At 38.0% G+C, this 21,135-nt stretch overlaps 3 protein-coding genes across 3 annotated transcripts; 1 reads left to right on the top strand and 2 right to left on the bottom strand.

Moving 5' to 3' along the window:
- Positions 1-228: 228 nt before the first annotated feature.
- utp4 (UTP4 small subunit processome component) lies at positions 229-10,784 on the bottom strand. Its single transcript, XM_015019306.1, has 17 exons — positions 10,694-10,784; positions 9,802-9,966; positions 9,536-9,724; positions 8,751-8,835; positions 8,317-8,406; positions 8,014-8,225; positions 6,777-6,948; positions 6,537-6,628; positions 5,688-5,784; positions 4,152-4,216; positions 3,342-3,464; positions 2,602-2,758; positions 2,068-2,174; positions 1,892-1,987; positions 1,634-1,819; positions 612-722; positions 229-426 (listed from the first exon to the last, which is right to left on the bottom strand). The coding sequence occupies exons 1-17, from the start codon at positions 10,694-10,696 to the stop codon at positions 310-312; spliced, it is 2,067 nt and encodes a 688-aa protein (XP_014874792.1). The 5' UTR covers positions 10,697-10,784; the 3' UTR covers positions 229-309.
- A 9-nt stretch (positions 10,785-10,793) lies between these two features.
- Positions 10,794-13,114, top strand: chtf8 (CTF8, chromosome transmission fidelity factor 8 homolog (S. cerevisiae)). Its single transcript, XM_015019307.1, has 3 exons — positions 10,794-10,948; positions 11,919-12,042; positions 12,665-13,114. Exons 1-3 carry the CDS (start codon positions 10,929-10,931, stop codon positions 12,932-12,934), a joined length of 414 nt encoding a protein of 137 aa, XP_014874793.1. The 5' UTR covers positions 10,794-10,928; the 3' UTR covers positions 12,935-13,114.
- Positions 13,115-18,609: 5,495 nt separating this feature from the next.
- Positions 18,610-20,953, bottom strand: LOC106937670 (hyaluronan synthase 3; the record flags this gene model as incomplete). The annotated part of the gene is made up of 2 exons (XM_015019301.1): positions 18,610-20,079; positions 20,778-20,953. Coding segments are annotated over 2 exons (1,106 nt in total), but the record flags the coding sequence as incomplete, so codon positions are not given.
- Positions 20,954-21,135: the final 182 nt, after the last annotated feature.

Here is a 21,135-nt window from a genome sequence, read left to right as displayed (position 1 = left end):
TTTTTTTAATGTACTTTAAAAAAATGAATAAAAAAAAAACAGAATTAAATTAACAGTTGAAGTTAAGTGACAACCAATTATGTATTGAAAGCAATTCAATCTACAGCAATTGATATTTTATAAATTATCCACTGGTTCCATTTTTCTTTAGTCTTGACATGGAGGTTTTTGCATGTATTTGACCCTTCTAAGCCACCGTACTTGGATACATTAATGCACACACAGACGGCTGGTTCTCAGTTTTTACTTTATCAAAACATCTCCAACAAACTGGAGACATAACTGTGATCGTGATGACTTGATCGCTGTTTAGGTGGCAAACAACTTTTGCCGCACAGGAGCAGGGAGCTGACACACGATGTCCACCAGGGGGCGCTCCACCACAACCAGAGACAGATCCTCCAGCAGGTTCACAGACAGCAGGTGCTGTGGGACAAAGTAACAGTCAATCTGTGGAAAAGGTTTGGGCACTGAAACAAATGTTTTGCAATATTTATTATTTGTTTTCTACCACATCATGCTAGGGGCATTGCAGACAGAAACTAAAGTAAATGTCTGCCAGAAATCTCAGAAATTTTCTAGAAAAACTATTCAGAGCGTGGAGGTTTTACCTGGAAGTTCTTGCAGGCCTTGAAGGCGTGGCTTTCTCTGAGCCTCTGTGGCTCGGGAAGACTCCGGAGGATCCTCTGATTGTAGAACTTCGACTTCGCTTCAGGAAGAGGCTGAGCAGATGAAACAGAAAGGTGACCAATTACGCTTCCCTGAACAGGTTAGAAAAGGTCTAGTCAGGGCTGGGCAATCCTGGTCCTCGAGGGCCGGTGTCCTGCAACTCTTAGACGTCACCCTGGTCCAACACACTTGAATCCAACAGCTGAATCGCCTCCTAAGTGCAGTCAGGTTGTCCAGAGTCCTGCTAACGACCTCATTATTTGACTCAGGTGTGTTGAAGTAGAGATACATCTAAAAGTTGCAGGAGACCGGCCCTCCAGGCCTGGAGTTGCCCACCCCTGGTCTAGTTAGACAAAACATTTTCATTACCTTTTTTTTGCACAAAATAATTCCTAGATAATGAGATTTTAGCTGTTTTAGGGTGTCTTGTTATTTTAAATTCAAATAAGCTGCTGCTGGCCACGACCCCCCAACTTAACGTTTACACTTGGACATGAAAATGGCTGCAAAAACAGATGAGCACTTATATAACCATGCTCTTTGAAAAGGATTAGTGGTGCCTCCTGCACAACCAACAAGAATCCAGCAAGTGGTTTCTGGAAGATAAGTCAACAAGAAAATACTTGTGTTTTCCAGCAGCCATTGTACAGCACACACAGTTGTAAAACCAGCTGGCCAAATGTGCTGGAACTCATTTTGAGTTGCTGGGTAACAATCAGAAGAGTTTTAAACAGCTCATTTTCCTGCAGCTGCTGAAAATGTAACAGATGGTGCAACTTTGGTCCCCAATTGAACCGAGTCTACTGACTATCAGACATGATCCTTAATGCCAAAAAACAGCTCTTTTAATCGCTTTCACTGTTTTTAGCAGCAGTCAAGGCCCACATTTAAGTACAAAATCGTATAAAATGTTTCTGGATGACAGAGCGATGCTGAAGAATTGTGAGCGGGTGGCTTTGCGTACCAGACTCTGGTCGATGATGCAGAACATGAACACGTCGTGCAGCATGATGTGCGCCGGGTTGTTGGGGTTGAAGGTGATCTGGGTAACGGGCGTGTCGCGCTGCAGCCACAGCGGGTGCAGGCCCTGCCTCTGCAGCTGCCGGCTCCATACGCTGTACTCCTTCTGCTTCAGGGAGAACTCAAAGATCTGCAAACCAACGACACAAAGTCAGCAGGTTCGATCCTCTGGGTGAAACAGAGACGTCGCCGAGGCGCCCACCTGCTGGTCGGCATGAACAGAGACAAGGTTGCCGCTGGTCGGGTGGATGGAGACGGCCGTGGGGCAGGAGCTGTAGGCTGGGACCGAGCAGTGCAGCTGCAAACCACAAACAGATTCTGTTTCCTGTCGCTGTTCTGCTCCATGATGTCCAGACAAAAGCAAACATTGGCGCTCACCTTCATCTTTCGAAGGTTGAAGACGTGGATCTCGCAGTCTGTGTTCGCCGTCGCGAGCCACTGACCGTCTTCACTGGGAGACAGGATGTGGATCGGCTGTTTGGAGCCTGGAAACACAAAAAAACATTAAAAATCAGGGAATATTTAATAGAAATGGTTCAAAAAGTGACAAAATGATACATTTCTGTTCGTTAACTGGAGCATGTAGACCCAAAAAAAGGACAATTGCTGAAAAAAGAACATATTCAGAGAAATTATTAAACCCAAACTGTATAGATTTTGTATAAGATGAAAATACTTTTATCTGTAATTACATTTTACCCCAAACTCCTCAAATGCCAGTTTTAGATTCTCCTTGTTTAAACTCATTAAAAGAATGTTATGTTACTGCATTTTAAGCAACAAAATGTTTATTTTCTTCTTTGTTGATTTGCATCATTAACTCAGTAGTTAAACCAATCAGACGTTTCCAACGCTATGACATCATCTTCTGCCTCTGAGCAGCAATCCAATCAAACCTCCAGTGAAACTCACCAGACTTGTGTTTGAGGGTGTGAAGGTATTTACAGTCCGTCTGGTCGAGAGCGACAACGACGACGGAGGAGAAGCTGGAAGAGGCGAACAGCCTGCAGGAGTCCGAGGAGAAGCAGAGCTGATGCACCGACTTCAGCTCCCTGGGCAGCTTGGACACCTGCAAGGAGGACGAGACGATCAAACGAGAGACCAGTTTCTGAAATGTTTCTACATGCTGCGCTTTAAATATCAGGATAAATACAGTTAAGACCATAAAACAGCTGAAATAATTTCTAGTTCAGACGCTCTATTATCAAAGTACTCCACTCATTGCAGCTGTGACCTTTGCTATTAATACTCTTTATGCTTTTTAATTAATTTTTTTCTCACTTTTTGCTTCATTGAAACACACTGAAAATGTCAAGAATTTTTAAAAAATTGACAAAACCTTTGCTCTCTTTGAAAGCTAAATACTTATAAACTCCATTAAAGGTTAAACAGGTCGAAAGGCTTTCTGCATATCTTCAAGTGAAGCAGCTTGTTGCTAACCCATAAAAACGTAGCCACAGGAAATATAAGAAGCATTGCTGTAGGTTTTACAGTTTTCTCCATGTAAAATATTTTCAGTCTTTCTGTTCAGTTCAGTCAAATTTCATGGTTAGAATCTGAACTCCATTATAAATGTCCAAATCTGAAAGCTTAAATAAATAAATCCTGCTCTTTGTTTGGCTTTTTGCTGATGAAAATGTTCACTTCCTCGCCTTTTGGATGCTGACGTTGCTGCTGCTGAGCTGCAGCCTGTAGAGACGAACAGCGGCGACGGTGGCGTAAGCTAACCAGCTTCCACACGGAGACAACGCGCTGCAGCAGATATGGTCCTCGCCCTGCAGGGGGCAGCAAACACAACAATCAGTTTGATAACTTGTGACGTTTCACACAGAGAAAACTCCAACAGAACCAGAACCAGTCACCACAAACTCGGGCCTAATTGTTGTTTTTTTCAGCAGTTAGAACGATTAGTTTCTGTTTCTGTCTAAAATAATTTAATTACTTTTGGAGTAAAAAAAACAAACACTTAAATCCAATATTCCAATTTACTGAATCAGTCTCTACTCATGTTTTACTGTTTTGTAAAATAAATAATAATAAACAAAAAAATATTAAGGGAATCAGTACAGATTAAAAAACAAAAATTGTAGTTATATTTCATTGTAGAGTTGACCTGAAGTCAAACAAGATGGCGGTTCTGGGCGTGGTGACATCATTCTGAACTATGGAAACCCAAATGGTCCAATGGTGTAAAAATCCAGATTTTCCAAAAATTAAATATTCAAAATCAAAAAAATACTGTGAAATTAAAACTGATTCAATAAATAAATTAATCCTAAAATATTTGGCTAACATGATGATGTCATGCTTTCTCTGCTTTTAAGATGACCAAATAAAACACCCTGAATGTTTTCCTTCAGAATAAAATCACTGAGATGAAAAGCTGGAACCAGTCAAACCATTTCAACATGTTCAACCCAGATGGTTACCATGGAAACAGAACCCATCTGCCCCCTACCCACCTTTATCTTCAGCTGGATCAGCTTCTCTGGTTTCCTCTTCACAGGTAGACTCTCTCCAGGTGTTCCTATCATCATGCAGTAGAGAGTAGAATCGTTTTAAGGATAAACAAATATAAAAATATGACAAATATAAAAATATGATTAGTAATTTTTAGTTACTAATGACTAAAAATTCTGATTTTTAGGTATTAAATATAAAATTAGGTAACTTGGCCAAATTACAACAGTATTTACAGTAGCTGTAATAGTTATCTCCAACTTGGCCACTAGATGTCAGTAATTGGATTAACTAACATTAGGAATATTTACTCTGCTGGGAATTTATGGATCTCATTTGTGTGACCAAAGAAAATTACTACTTCAGCTCCAGAATTTGAATCAAGTATGTTCAAGTTTCAGATTCATGTCTGATGTTTCAGACAAACAACAACAGAGTTTGTTTGGAGGCAGATAAAGAGCAAAATCCTCCAGTTTCAGTTTCTGCTACAAGCTAAAGGTGACCTATTATGCTTAGGGTAAATCTATGGAATACTATGGTTTCTAGGTGACGACCGGAACTCTGCTGGGGTTGCTAGGTTACAGGCTGGGATTTGCAGGGGTTGCTAGGTAACGGGGCAGTGCCTGCTGATTTGTGTCCTTAAATTTGGAAGGTTTTTGAAACAACTAATTTTTCAGACATCAAAAAAAACATGAACTTATTGCCATAAAACAACTGTTTGGTTTAAACTTGAGCTGTTTTTAGAAGCAGTGGAAACCCAAATGGGAGAACAAAAAAAACATACAAAATGTGAATTTTTCATAAAAGGTCCCCTTTAACACCAAACAACAAATCTTTTTCCCCTGATAAACTGTAAATTGCTCCTTAGATTCTGACATTTTTGTGTAAATTTGTTTAATTCTGCAATATTTGACTTCACGCTGTCTCAGTGCTGCCCTCTTCGGGTTGAATGATGGCTACTGCAGTTGAATTTTCCTATTGGTTCCAACATTAAAGCTTGATTCATCTTTACTAAATGCAGTGTTTAGGAAAAGAGAGTGGGCTGAGGCAGAACTCGCTGTTCACTCAGTCAGGAAGGTTAGTGCAGAGTTTACAGCTTCACGTGTTTCGCTGTAAACGTCTAATAACAGAAGAAAGTCGCTAGATTTGTCACTTTTTTGAAAAAAAAGTCATTAAGTGTAGCAATAAAGTAACTAAATCGGCCATCCTCGTCCTGACCACACCTCTAACTAACCCCCTATGCTCATCCCCAGTCTTGGCTCCGCCCACTTTGGAGGAATTTATGCTTTTATATCAAGTTTAGTTACACTTTAAGATGTTTGTTTGACATTAATGAAACTAAATATCTGCACCTTTTGAGCTAAATTTATCCACTGTGAACCTGTTTCTGAAGAAATAAAAACACTTCAAAATAAAATGCCATCAAATAAATATTTGAAACCAAAAAAAACAAACAAAAAAAAAAAAAGGGTTTAGTTTGGTATTTATGTCCACTGAGTGAAAAGTTCTTTATGATTTGGTTTAATGAGTTTTCTCACCATTTCTGTCGCTCTCTCCAAGCCTCCACAGCTCCAAATGATCCGGGAACTGGAAGAGCAGAAGTCCAGCTTTCTTTGCACAACTAACAAGGTTTCTCTACAATAGAGAGGATGCAGGTTATTTCCAACCAACAGCAGCTGTTTATACTACACAACCATATGAAAATATTAAGACGTGACGTAAAAAAATCAGTTTTTTGTTTAAATATTTGGATATTTAACATCAACTAGAGAGAAAAACAATCAAGCACATAAAACACAAATGGAAAAAAATACATTTTTAAGCGTTTTTTGAAAAATACAATAAAAATGCAGCTTCTGTTGAAGTAGTGAATTGGAATATCTTCAGCATCACGTGATTAAATATCATTACTGAGGAGTTTGAACCAGTTTTTTTCCTGTTTAAACATTAGATGTTTAGCTTGTTGCACTCCTGACTTGAGGAAAGAGAAAATGTGGCGAAATCCACTCAGAAAGAGGCTGTGCTTAGGGATTTAAATACATTTAAACTGAAATTATGACCAGGTCTAGCTGTCCAAGTGAGTGACTGCAAGACGCTACATGCAGTGTCCTAAAACCGCAAAATATCATCAGAGTTGAGATGTCTGAATCAATTCATAAATATTTAAAAAGGGAGTCCAATTTATGTCATGAGGATCAATTTATGCTGATAAATGTTCCTGCATACGTCCAATTATTAACCATGTTTCTGAAAACATCCTCTTATTTTTCATTCATCATCTCTCGTTGCTCCCAGATGATGTTGCTGCCTCCTGGAAGTGAGGGATTGTTTGTTATGTCATATTTCTTCCTCTCATACTCAGTAAGATTTTCTCTTTCTGGACTCACATGTGGGAAAGCAATTTTATGTAACGCAGACTCCTGGGTGTTCTTCTCCACTTTGTCCAGCAGGGGCCTCACCACCAACTGGGTGTCCATACCTGAAACGAACCAATCAGTTCATCTTTAAGCTTTAAAAATATTTTTGTTTTCTTTCCCTACAGATGAAGGCTTCATCTGAAGACACAGTTGAACAACTGAGACAGAAACCTCAATGTAAATATGACACTATGGCGAATCAACTCTGACCTCCAGAAACCACGGCTGTGTCGGTGTGAACCAGCGCCCTAACGTCATGCGAGTGGTTCTTAAAGGTTCTGGTCTGGACCCAGAACTTGTCCTGCTGGCCCACAGTGGAGGGGAGGAACTGGAACTGGACAACGGTTCCCTCAGACGTTCCGGCAATCACACTGCTCTCGTCCTGTCAAACACACCATTCTTTATTTTGTTTTCTTCAGATAGTGATATTTACATTTCTTCTGATAAATTGAATAAATACAGAAATGTAGATATGAATTAAGTTAATAAGTAAATAAATAACCAGTTCACATTCAACATATGCTCTTCTTCTTCTGTCTCTATCTGGTTTTTCCTTGTAAAAACAGAAATGAAGAATATAAAAACAACTATAGATCAACATTACTCTGCTGAGTCAGTGAGTCTGGACAATATGAATGAAAAACATATCAAAATACTAATTATGATGCTAGTCAATAATTATTATAATTTGATAATTATTCATTTGTTTTTTGTTTTAAATATGTGAAATATTGCGAAACTAGTGGTGCGACCTTTCCTCTTTTATCCACAGTTTTAACTTCATGCCGTTGTTTTTTATTTTTAATCAGTTATGAAGCACAGTGGGAAAACCTGAAACTGCTGCTGGGCAAGTTACTCAACAGCTCGTTGCTAGGTAACCAAAGAGTGACTCCACAAAGAGAGGTTAAGAGGCGAAATACTTTCTTCTGACTACATCTCCCAGAATGCTGTGTGGTGTTTTCTAGAAAATTATTGAGATAATCTCAAAATTTCTGCGTTTTCAAGTAAATTTTAGACTTGTCTTTTTTTTTATCTAAAATTTTTCTGAGTTCTTCTCTGGCAAATTTTAGACTTTTCAAACTCAGAAACTTCAAGTTGTTTTTTTTATTATTATTTTCTCAGATTAATCTAACGAAAATTTGAATTTTTGCTAGCAAATATTTGGCTTTTCAAACTCAAAAATGTTTCTGCTTTTTCTAGAAAAAAATACTAGGATTAATCTCAAAATGTGATTTTTTTCAAGCACATTTTGAGATTTTCAAACTCAGTTTCTTCTAGAAAATGTTTGACTTTTAAAACTCAGAAATTCTCTTGAGTTTGATCTCTAAATTTCTGAGTTTTTTGTTGGAAATTAACTTTTTTCCCGTTTTTTATTGTAATAATACGCTGTTGTACATATTTGCTAACATCCAATTCCAACATGCGCTCTTTGTCTTGGGTTTCCTACCTGTGAAATGGCCAGAACCAGGACATCCCACTTAGTGACCAGATGGGTACTGATCAGAGTTCCAGTCAACCCATCCCAGATCTGGACCTTTCCTGCAGAATCGCCGCTGATGATGGTGTGGTCGTTCAGAAAGGCGACGCTCCACACCACCACCTCCCGGCTCTTTGAGGTTCCAACGCCTCGGTCCACCAGCAGCCTGTGAGTGGCCTGGCCTGCAGTCAGAACCAAACAGGAGGAAATAACGGACCCAGAACCCAAAAACTGAGCAGACGTTCTGCATGGATAATGTCAGGATGAAGTTACCTGTTTCTGAGTCAAAGATCTTGATCATGTCCATCATTCCTGCTGCTATCTGAGCACCAGATGGATGCCAGGACAGCGATATGATCCGACCTGAAGGATTAAAAATGTATCTGATTTTTCTGATCGATCAAACTGTCTTAATTTATCATGCAATAAATTGATTTATTACTTATTACAACAGGCCTATTCACTATTACATAACATTATTTATTGTTATAGTGTTCTATATAGCAGGGAATAAGCAAACCAATCAAGCAATTCAATAAATGTAACTTTGACTAAACCACTACAAATTGTATTTTTCTAGCCATTCAGAGATGGACTTTCTTTCTCTAGTGTTTTGCATCACTGTTTTTCTTTCTAAGTCTTTATAAAGAAAGAAAGAGTGTAATTTGTTACAATGCAGTTTAAAGTGTGAGTGGTGGGAGACTCACCTTTCTGTCTGCTCAGGTTTGTCTGAAACTGAATCCTGTCCTCCAGGATCTCAAACATCTTCACAGTCCCGTCTTCACAGCCAGCCTGTCAGAGAAAACAGACCTGGATCAGTCAGACCCAAAACCCAACTTCAGTCTAACGGGACCAGGCCTGTCACAATAACACATTTTTCTGGACGATAAATTGTCCCAGACGTTTTTACAATAAACAATTATATTGTCATTTAGAGACCATCGTAAGGGCATAGTAAAGTAAGAACACATTCTCACAGATCAATAAACTTTAAATTATAAAGAACATCTAACATTTTAAAATGTGAGTGTCAAAATTATTTAAATAGCACTTTTAAAAACAGGTTAAAACTGCTGTACAAAGATATTAACACAGTAAAATGAACAAAGAATGAAACTAAAACATCACAACAAAAAAGTTACAGTATCAGGCCTCATATGTCATATGTCAACATATAAAAATGAGTTTTAAATAGTGATTTAAAATGACCCAGATTGTGGTCAGATCTAATCTGAAAAGGTAACTTATTCCAGAGAAAAGGAAATATCCAAAATTAACAACAGAAACAACAAATAAAATGAATTATGAAGTCTCTGTAAACAAAATTGTCCTTCAATAAAAGGGGCTAGTTTAGACCAAAACAAAAGACTGAAGACATTTTGTCATCCAGTTTTTGGTAGAAAGAGAAAAATAATAAATAATGCAAATGGAAATTATTAAATTTGTTTTAATTTATCATGCACTTAATTGATTTACTGGGACGTCTACACACCGCCAGCAGTGTCCCCTGGCTGTTGCTGCTGATTGTCCAGATTGGTCCTCCGTAGGCCTCGATGCTGTACCGAGGCCTCAGGTTCTCCAAGTCATACTCTGTGATCTCCCCTTCCAAACCAGCGCTGAACAAACGACGGCCGACCCAGCAAAGCGCCTCGATGGACCTCCCGTCCCGCCCAGCGATGACCTGAGTATCAACAGATCAGAGAATCTGTTCAGCTGACAATGGAAACGTTCAAACTAACCGCAGGTTTGATCCTTTACCTTCTCCTGGAAGTAGTTGTCGGCAAAGTTAAAGATCTCCACGGCGCCGTCTGCTCGGGCCACGGCCAGCCGCTCCGTGTGGCTGTTGAAGGCCATGGACCGGATGGCGCTGGGCATGTAGTCAAAGAAGCGTACCCGGTGCACCTTAAACTCCCCCATTTGGATCTGGGACAGAAAAAAAAACACAAAAATATGAAGAAAATAAATAACCAGTTCTAAAGTTCTTTTCTCTACATCTCAGAGAATATACTTTAAAACAGAGTTCCTAAAAATAAAGGCCAAAAACCCATATGCTTATAGTTGAACCCATTTGTGTAGAGTTTTAAACTGATATCAGTTAAAAAACATAAAATCTAATCATTAAAAAACTATTTAAACCAATAAAAATATAAATAAAACATTCAATGACATCTTTTTAGTTCCTAATATAGACAAGTACTTTCTTAAACGTTATAAATCCTAAATTGCATAACAATAATTCCTTAAATCTTAATAACATTTGAAGGAACATGATATATACATATAAAACCTTTCATCGACTCATTAAGAAACACTAATTATTCCGTCATAACCCGCAATTAAAATGTTATTTACAAATTCGATGAAAAATCAGTTGAATTTCTAATTTTTTATTCATATTATTGTTCTTATTAGATATCATAATTCTTAATGGAACAAATGTATCATGACGCCGCTCAATTGGCTGTAAAATCCTGTTTAAATCTAAAGAACAATCTAAAGAACATGAAGAAACAAATAACAGTTAGCTCCAAATGCTAACGATAACTGAAGCGAACTGTCGTTTAAAAGCAATAAAACGCCTCCTAACTCAAATATAACAGTTAAAAACTTTCTAAACTTCTCTCTTTCCTTTATTTTCAGCCAAACTTACCATAGATTTAACGCTACACGTTTCAAAACATCAGGAACCACGTTGATCATGACCCGGAGCAGGAAGTCCAGGGGGAAGTGCGTCATGACGTAACGTGCACGCATCACTTTCCGGTTGGCGGGAAGCTGAATGTAAACAGAGCAGTTCGGATTCCTGAAACAGTCGTTTCGGCTTTATCTTAATGAACTTTTTCATGCGGATTTAAAGACGCTGCGGCTGGTTGGTTCTCAGCAGGATGGTTCAGATATTCATACGGTCAGAACTGCGATGTTTTTAATTTATTTCACCAAAGATCTTCGTATTTTTAGCTGGTAATTTTCCAAAAGATCCAGAATAACAGCAGCAGATTTAAAATTTGACAAAAGTATTTAAAGATGGATAGCAAAGCTTATTTGTGAGTCGTAAAAATAACCATAAAAGTTTTTTTTTTTACTTTCCTTTAAAGCTATTAAAATATTTTTAACAGGTGCTCCTCAAATATCGTTCCGATGTATAAGCTGCAGGCTAAAATATTTAAATTTTAATGAAGTAATGTTATAAACCTTATTTATTATCTCCCAATTTATCTGAAATTCGTAAACTATCATTAATTATCTTAATCTATCAATTAATATAACTAATATTAATAAATAACAGTTCTGAAACTATCTCATTGTGTAGCAAATAAAAATATAATCAGATAATTTTATATTTTTGTAATTTTATGAACTAAAAATACTCACGATTGTGGGATGCTTTATGTTTATATTTTTTAAAAAATTATTTTATTTTTAATTTTCTCTTCACACCATTTTTCTGTATGTTTTCCAACAGCTGATTAGCACTGGATATGTGCAGTGCCTTGCAAAAGTATTTAAACCCCTCGAATTGCTCCAGATTTCATTGTTATTCCAGTTTTATGTGGCAGGGCCAATCTACTTTGTATTGTTCTGTGTTCTCTTAAAATCACAGAAAATTACATTAAATATTGTGGTGGTAACATGACAAGAATGGTGTAAATACTTTTGTATGATACTATATAGATATTGTTCTGTTTCTATTAATCTTTTTAATCTTAAACTGTGATCATAAAAACATCTCATGAGGTTTGCATGAGAAATAAACATGTAAACATTCCCCCTCTCTCCTGTTTTTTTCTATGAAGAATTTCCTGTGCTTTAGTTGCAGAAGTAATGACAGAACTTCCTGCTTAACCAGATGGTACCGTGTGTCTGTGTTCCTGCAGGGGCAGCGTGGACGGCAGCAGCCCTCCAGAGTGGCTGCTGGTGGAGCTGCAGGGAGAGATGATGTCCAGGCGCAACTCTGGGCTGGCGGGAAACGTGATGGGAGACCTGCTCTACACCAAGGAGGTGCAGATCCTTCACACCCAATGGAACCATCCAGTCACATCAAGATCAGATGCATATTTTAACTGGGCTGAAACAATTAATAATGATGAATTTACTAATTTAGTAATTGATTGATTATTAATGGGAGAATATAGACTCAAAAAAGTAAATTTGCTTTAAGGAAAATATAATCAGATCAAAAATTAAACCAAAGCTGGACATAAAATATATGCAGTTTGCATTTAATTTTCTTTAAAAAGAGCAAACTTCTCTTGTTTTCCATCAAATTATTCCTATTTCCTAAATGACAGAAATCTTAGCAAAAAAATTTTTTTTTTGTAACTTTCTTTGAATTTAGTATCAGAGTTAATTGTCTTTCAAACATATTTAGCTTTCCTTCCACAAACGCCTCCACGACATTTCAATTGTGGATTGAAACTATCTTTTCAGTTCACATGTATTGTTTTTATTTCCAAGGTGTAGTGCTGGAAAAGTTTGAAAACTTACCTTGAAAAGTGCTTGAATTTTACTCTGGTGAAAAATGTACAAACATTTTCACTCGACGGAAGAAAAAGAGAAAAACATCCACAGTTCTGTGTTTTAGTCTCTCAACTTCCTGTGCTGTTCGTCTTTCGTCCGCCAGGGGTTGCCGGTGCTGATCGTAGGACATCACATTCTCTACGGGAAGCAGGTCAAACTGGAGAAACCCTTTGCTGTCCTCACCAAGCACTCCGGACATTCACAGGACACAGATGCTGCCGGTGACATTGCCATGGAAACGGACCAACAAGGACCTTCGTCTTCCTCATCCTCCTCCTCCACGTCCTACTCGGTGTCGGCTCTCATCAAACGGAAACTGATCTTTAAGACTCGCCCCAAACCCATCATCACAAATGTTCCCAAGAAAGTATAGAAGGACGATTACTGGCCAGTCCAAACGGGTCAGCGGCTTGTTCTGTGATTTAAAGTGCTGCTTTGTGACGTTTTTCTCCTCTGTTTGGACTTAATTGTTTTTCTCTCCTATTCCTAATATAATTAAATTATATCTAAACTGCAGAAGCGGTTTTGATTGTTGCCTTATAATCTGTTCAGTTATTTGCTGCATCAATCCAGTTTTTTTGTTCAGTTTATTTAAATCAGCCACATTTATTTACATCTCTGATAAAGATGTGTCAAAAATACACAGAGGCTGAAACAATTAATCGGATTAATCGTCATAAATTGATTATTGAAATAATTGTCAACCAATTTAGTAATCAATTAATCATTAGCTGGAATTTTCAGACTCAAAAAAAGCCATTTGCTGGAACAACACATTTGTCTAAATGTGTTTTAGCTTCACCCAGTTCATTTTACTAAAGGAATGTTATTGCATTTTAGTTTATGTTTATTTTCTTATTTAAAAGGGGAATTATATGTTGGAGTTTGCATATTAAAATGTATTTCTATTGCATAAAAACGCATAAGTGGTTCAATTCAAAAATCTGGTTTTATCCATTTAATCGGTTAATCATCAGAATAATCCGTAATAATCTAAAATAAACTGATAACTCTCAGTGTTAAGAAAAGGATGATAAAGCAGTAGGTACTAATAAGTGCAGCAGTTAGAAACAGACATCTTTCAATGAGGATTTAGATAAAAATTGTATTCAGATTACATGTTAGCGTATTTTTCAGCTTTAAAACATTAATTTTTTAAGGTATTTTACACATTTTTACCTATTCCCTATAAAATTTGAGTTAATCTCCCTAATTTGACAATCTGTTCAAGTCACAGTGGTTAAGATAACAGTTTGGACCTCCCACCTTCAGAGCAAAACCACTATCTGACCAACAGGGGGCAGCAGCGACAAACAGAATAAAAAGTTCAGGTTTTATCCAAGAATCATCAGAAAACATTAGTTTGCTGACAAACATTCAGAGTCTTACTCTCTGCTGCAGCAGCAACATGTTACCAGAATGCTAATGGTTTATAGGGTGTGTTTGATGAAGGCGTTCCCACACGTTTAAAAAAAATGGCCGCCTGTCTGAGGCCCCCATGACTGAATGGACCAATTCATTGAGCGACTCACTCTTCGCAAACCTCTAAACTTGTTTTCCAAAGTCAAAAAACATGAATTTAGTGGAATAGTTCCCAAAGGGGGGGATGGGTCCCAATTTTGGGTCCTGGAATGGCAAACAGACGGTCCAGAGATTGAAATTATCCCCTGGAGTTAAACTAATTTTAAAATGATTATGTAGAGAAGTGTGAAAAACTGTCAAGGATTGTTATTTTGAGGTGAGATCCAAAAGTAATAAACAACCAGGTGGTCTAGTTTCTAGTGCAAATCTCTCAGTACACTTGAAATAAGACAAAACTAACTCACAAGTAACTTTTCAGCAAAATATTGGAGCTTGGTTCAAGAAAATAATTCCTTAATGTTGATTTAAAAAGAGTGCTAAACATGTCATAACGTGGGGGAGAATGTATTATAGAATATGCTATAAGTAAATAATAATATATCAACTACATTAATTATATTAATTAGTGATTTAAAAACAAATGCAATTTTTTTTGCTGATTTGTTCTAATGATTTGTTTATGACCAAAAAAACTGAAATAAGAAACCTGTAAGCTGTTGAATTGTCTCAGAATAAAATACATCGTTTAGGATTTAGCTTCCGATGTCGCTCCAAGACGGCGGACCAAGAATCAAGAACTCATGACATCTTAAAAACACATTTTTTTCTTTTAATGTACAAGTCCTTTTTGAATCTATACATTTAAAATTGAACAAAACAACAACAGAAAAACATAAATTAAAAGAGAAAGTCCACTGGAGACACGCTTCCAGATTTTATAACTTAAATCTCTTTGGTGTTCAGTCTTTACACGGTTTTGAACAAAGTCCATCCAACGTAAAATGACCCAAATATCAAAAAAGAACAATGTTCGATAGAAAAACTTCACTGTTACACAAATGAAAGCTGGCATCCTAGGAAAATGTTTAAAACAATCTCTGAATTGGTGAATGAAACTATAGTTGAGGCTGTAAACGGAGACTTGGACCCTCATGAAGAATAAATTAGTCCTTGACAGCACCAGAAATCCAGCTGCTTGATGATTCAGATGTTCTGCTTGGAGCAGGTGATTGTGCTGCTGTTGACCAGCGGGACGGAGTCAAAGCTGCTGGGTTCAGACTCTGAAACCCAGTCATAAAAATCTGATTCCCCCCCTCATTCCTGTCTGCATACAGTCGTTACAAAACTTTAGTTTTAAGTTGCTGAATGTTTCCAATCATACGTCATCACCTTTAATGTGGTCTTGATCAGTAGCCTTCTAACGGTTTTTTTTTTATTTGGACTTTAGCTGCCATAAGCTTATTTTCACTCAAATTTGACGTTGATAAATACAGAGTGGGACGCAAGTTATCACGAATGAGCTAATCTTAAGATCATTTTCTTAAAACCCTCCGTGTTCGCTTATCTAGAGGGCCGACCGTCTTTAAATAACATAAAGGGTAAATTTTTATAATATTCTGACGCTGCTGAGGTAAACTTCTCCAGTATTTAAATTTCTACACAGGACCGGTATAAACCGTTTCTCCTTTCCGTTCTGCGATACCGCCGCCATCTTTGTTTATATCAATTGACTCCGCTTAAGGATGACCAGCGGCGCCCTCTGCTGGATGGCGGCCAAACTACATAATATAAAAATAAGAAGTTAATGTTGGCACAGATATTCATATTCATCAAGGCACATTACTAGCAGCTGGTGAGCTCACTTAACATAAAAAACGTTCAAATATTTATGAAGATTAAAATTACAAGAAAGTGATTAAATCTTCTTGTGTGTAGACTACGCCATCTTCATAATCTGATAGATTAACTGTTTATGGTATTAAAACTGTAATCAGGTAATCATACATGCTAAATTTGGCTAAGCTAATCTAAGACATTGTAAGCTAAAGCAAGCTAATGGGGAGTAAAGTCAGATGCAAAAAAGTAATATAACCCAAACTACGATAATCAAACACAAGACAGGACTAAGTAGAAAAGGTAAAATATGCTAGAGTAGGCTAAATTCAGTCGAGCTATGTTTATGTTGACAGAACTAAGGTAGGCTACGCTAAGACAGGCTCAGCTGAGCTAATGTAATGACTTACATGAGAGAGAGAATAATGTTAAAATTTCTGCAGTTCTCTAAGGTTTTCAAACTATTGTAATAACAGAGAAAAAGTATAATTCCTCAAATGATTAACTGCGTTTATATTTTTAGGTAATTGCTGTTTGGAAATCACTTTGTTGAAGCTATTTTACTATTTGATGTCTGTAAAACTGCAATATTTTAGTTTTTTTTTCTTATTCCAGCAAAAGAAATGCAAACTAAATGTATTTTGGTGACTGGCTTCTGGTAATGAAAGATGTCTGCAGATCAAATTTAACAAAGGTTTAAGTTATCTATTGACTCAACACTGTTTATCCATTGAGTATTACTTAAAATTTATTGGCTTTACAAACTAACTGAAAAATCTGAAAATAGTCAGGTAAAAAGACTGAACAGAAAATGAGTGAAAAGCAGCCAAAGTTTAAAGAAAACTTCATAAATCTTGGAGAACTACTGATCAAGACCATTTTAAAAATGAATCTCTTGCCGCCTGGAAGAAAGAAAAATAAAAATACAGTATGAATAGATCAGGACTTTTAAAAAAATGTCCCCTGAGTGCAAATGTTCTCTGTTTCTTCTAAATATTTGGGTTCTGGACTCTCCACACTGTTTGCTTTCCGATTATCTTGAAACAAAACAGCGAAAGCCAGAAATAACTGATTTCTTCAGGTTCAGCTTCATAGCGATCACCTTCAGGTTGTTTCTGACTGAAGCTTCATTTCCACCAGCTGGGTGTTGACATTTTCAACATATATTACATTTCTATACACTTTTTCTAAGATTCTTGTTGCTTCATATCAAGGTTTGTGACAGAAATACAGCAACTCTTGACCAATTTGTTTTGACAGAAGCTGAGAGAAACTACTGATCTTTCAGTCCAACTTTTCACTCTTTTCACGTTCAGATATTAGCTTTGTCATTGCGGTGTTTCCTTTATTTTTGACCAACTGAGAGCTGCTCTTCTTCCTGCTATTTTAATTTAATCATCATTCTAAAGTTAGACTTGCACTACCCTGAGATCAGTGCATGTTTTTACTCTGCAGCTTGAATGTTTTCTTATTGGTTGGTTGTACATGATGGGTGCCAAAGTCCAGTCCTGGAGAGCTGCTACTCAACTTTTAGATGGCTCCCTTGTTTGACATCGGAATCAAATTGTTCATTAGGACCTTTTTGCTCTGCAGAGGCCTGATAATGAGTAATTAAATGAAGACAGGTGTGCAGAAGCAGAAATGCATTTAAAGGCTTACGGACAGTAGATATGCAGAGGTGGGCAGAATAGCTAAAAATGTATTCAAGTAAGAGCAGAAAGAAAGTTGCCATCCAATTAAGAGTAAAAATGAATTTGGTGAAAAGTCTTTTAAGAGGAAATTTAGTTATTTTAAAACTCAAAGTGAAAATAATTCATATAAATACAGTGTATTATAAGCCTGGCGGGCCACCAGGCTTAACTTGGCTAAACATTGTTTATTAATTATAGTTTTTTTTTTTATGAACCATTAACAGTGAAAGCAAAGACGAGTTAAAGAGCCTGTGGAGCACAAAGGCAGCACGATGTGGTCAGTATGTCAACACCCAGGAAACTGACATCAGGCGTCGATTTTTACTCTCTGATCACTTCCTGTCTTCACTGATCTACATGATACAACAATATGTAACGGATAAAAGATCCCAAAATTTTGGACACTTTACTTCGGATTAAACAACTAAAGTGCAAAAAATTATATTTATTTTAATTGTATTTTTTATGTTTGCCTTTTTTAAGACTTTGTAGTTGGTATTTAGGTATTGCTAATACAAAATCACAAACTTCCTGTCAACTATAAACATTTTTTAACTCAAAAACACGGCAGATGACTGGATCGCCCCAACCACCAGGCTTAGCAAGTTTTCTGAAAGAACATAATTACAAAAAAATAAAATAAGGCAAAAGGGAAAAAAAAAATCAAAATCAATTTCTTTCAGTATGAAACTTCTGACAGTTTCATATTGAAATACATTTGTTCTTCATTTAGTGAAGAGACACTTAATTATAGTTACTCAAGTAAAAGTTAAAAGTACAACATAGTAAAAATACTCCTAAAAGTAATTTTTTTACCCCAAAAGTTACTCAAGTAAATGTAACTAGTTACTACCCACCTCTGTACAGGACCGGACTGGAACTGGATTTAAAAATATTTTCAATTTTGCCTCAGACGCATCAGGAACTTTGAGGTTTCCTCCTCTAATTTTCTCACTTCTGGTTTGTAAAGCAATTAAAAATAAAAATAAAAAAATCACAGGTCTGCCGCTAATTTCTCCTCAATAATGTCTGTCTGAACACTTTAAAGCTGCAGATGTAACGTTTATAAAAAAATTTGTTTTTTACATATTTGTCAGAGCTGTGGCCTGTCAGGACAGTTTGTTATGAGACAGATAATCTGTGAAAAGATCAATCTCCTCCACTTCCTCTCTGAAGAAAACAACCAGTCAGAGTCAGGAGGCCGGTCTAAGTGCTGTCAATCACAATCTTGTGCAGTGCTGCTCATCCCCCTTCCATTCCCTGCTTGATCCCTACTACAGCTTTTCCCCGTCAGCAGATCTTGTTGTGAATGCTAAAGCTAGTTAGCATAGCCACCGATAAAGGTGGATAAAAGGTTTTCCTGTCATCTGAGTTGTTTCCGCCACTAGCACATTTAGCAACCAGTATATGAGGTTTATTGACGGCGCTAGGACCCGCCTTCTGGCTCTGATTTGTTGTTTTTGGTCTCAGGGAGGAGATAAATTATATCAACAGATTAATTGTCTCCTGACATGGTGACAGGTTTAAAACATTTTTTAAATAAAAGTCACACACTGCAGCTTTAAGGTCTGAATCCAAACAGTGGAAGCACCAGCCATCTCCCAGATTTCAGATTCTCATCTTTGTAGCACCAGTGTTGAAGATCCCAGCTCTTTGCTCCACCTTGTAGAGTCAAACCTGGAAGCCATCCGGCCGCCGCGGTTCAGGACTCCGCGTACGGCAGGTGATACTGCTCCTCCCTCTTGTTGCATCGTTTTGCTACAATGGCTAAGTACAGCACCAGCAGGATGAGCCAGTAGCAGGCGTACAGCACTGTCCCCGCTATCAACAAGGCCTTCTCCATTTCGCTGAATGGCTCCTGGGTTTCACAGTAGACGGTGTACGCTACGCCTCCTAGCAGCACCAGCGCCCAAACTGTGACCGGCACAGCGCCAATGAGGTTGACCACTATCTTCCTACGGCCAGACGTTCCCCATCCGGCCTTGTTGATGGTGAGCAGGGCAAACATTTTGGCAGGAAGCAAGCTGGACATGTAGAGCAGAGAGTAGAGCGACATGAAGATCATGACCAGACTTCCTCGCAGGAAGCAGGCGTAGGTGGCCTTCACCATCCCAACCAGCTGCACCGTCAGCAAGAAGAGCAGGATGTTCCAGAGCCTCCCGCGGTAGAACAGGTGGATCACTGTTGCAACCAGGAAGAAGGGGAAGAAACCGGTGACCACCGACTCGTAGGTCATCCACAGACTGTGCTTGTGGAACCAGAGGGCGTTGTAGAGCCATTCACGGAAGTAAGACTTGCTCCACCGTGTTTGTTGGTTGAGCCAACGCAGGTACTGCGTGGGTGTCTCCGTCTGGCACTGCGACCGCGCCGTGTATTTAGTCTTGTAGCCAAAGCTGAGCACCCGGTTGGTGAGGTGGCGGTCGTCGCCAAAGCTGCACTTGGAGCCCAGGAAGGTTTGGTGGTACCAGGGCTCCAGGAAGCGCTGCAGCAAGGAGTTCCTGTACATCCCCAACGGGCCGCTGATGCACTGGACGCAGCCGAAGTAGGACTGGCAGGCTCGCTCGATGTTGAAGGCCATCCAGTAGCGCACGCTGCTCAGGAACGAGATCCACGAGTCGTACTTGTTGAGGATCTGGAGGGCGACATGGTGCAGAGAAATGTCTTGTAGAAAACAAATAATTTTCTTTCAGCAAAGAACAACAGTCAGAGCAGAAATTAAGTCAAAACTCTCCAAAAATAAATTAACACATCAGACCTACTATACTGATGTTTTTACATGTTGATGTTAGAAGTATTTTTATAGACGAATGAAATGATCAGGCGTCAATTAAAGCTATGCAAAATGTTTATTTTCTAATTTAAATTAGGGCTTGAATATTGTATAAAAATAGAAAATGTATATATAAATGACTGTCTCAAGTAATCTGTTCACTAAAGATAAACCAAAAATAAAATACAGCACATGAAAAACCCAACAATTATTTAAATAAGTAGGTGGATAACTAAAAAAATAAACAAACAAACAGAGGTTACAAAAATAAAATATAAATTAAACAAAGTAAATATAATGGGGGCATATAGTATATATGCTGTTCATTGTTCTGTTAAAAAAACAGTAACTTTTTTTATCCCATTAATAATCAGAATAAATTAATCTAAATTAATTGGTAGTTTCGGCCCTAATTTTAATTCTATATAACACAGATTTGGTGTTTTTAAGCCTGTCAGTGTTTCAGATGACCTCTTCCAGACTCAGAGCTCTCTCAGCTCTGCTCACTGCAGAAAACTAATCAAAGATCCTTCAGATCAACGTTCAGCTCCGCTTCCTACCTGCACGTCCCCGCCGACTCCCCCCACCATCGGGTCTTCCTCCAGAACCTTCAGCATCTCTATAGTACAAGCCGGATCCAGAACGGTGTCCGAGTCGCACACCTGTACAGCAAGACAAAGGGTTGAATAATTCAGAAGGTCAAATTCAGGCTGCAGCTGCTGCAGAACGCGGACTGCTGATTATGCAGAAAAAATCTGCAGAGAAATGAAGGACTGCTGACAGAGAACTGGGCTGGATCATTCAGGTTTCACATCAGTGGGTCGACCTCTAACCCGAAGCGCCACGCAGCATCACTTCACCCGCTGGGGTCTGAACAACTTCCTCCTGGTTCCCATCTGCAGAAAAATCTGCGCTAAT

The sequence above is a fragment of the Poecilia latipinna genome, unplaced genomic scaffold, assembly GCF_001443285.1.
Source record: "Poecilia latipinna isolate Pla-1442-1.1 unplaced genomic scaffold, P_latipinna-1.0 Scaffold2406, whole genome shotgun sequence".
NCBI classification, from domain to species: Eukaryota; Metazoa; Chordata; class Actinopteri; order Cyprinodontiformes; family Poeciliidae; genus Poecilia; species Poecilia latipinna.
Note: the sequence above shows the minus strand (reverse complement) of the source record. Positions and strands in the feature narration are given on the sequence as shown.

Bases quoted from the DNA above. Each gene is read 5' to 3' on its own strand.
- utp4 (XM_015019306.1), bottom strand. The intron at 1,988-2,067 runs GTGAGCGCCAAT...TGTGGTTTGCAG, and splicing joins TCAACCTTCGAAAGATGAAG to CTGCACTGCTCGGTCCCAGC. The intron at 427-611 runs GTAAAACCTCCA...TTTGTCCCACAG, and splicing joins AGGCCTGCAAGAACTTCCAG to CACCTGCTGTCTGTGAACCT.
- chtf8 (XM_015019307.1), top strand. From the start codon at position 10,929: ATGGTTCAGATATTCATACG. The intron at 10,949-11,918 runs GTCAGAACTGCG...GTGTTCCTGCAG, and splicing joins ATGGTTCAGATATTCATACG to GGGCAGCGTGGACGGCAGCA. The intron at 12,043-12,664 runs GTGCAGATCCTT...TTCGTCCGCCAG, and splicing joins ACCTGCTCTACACCAAGGAG to GGGTTGCCGGTGCTGATCGT.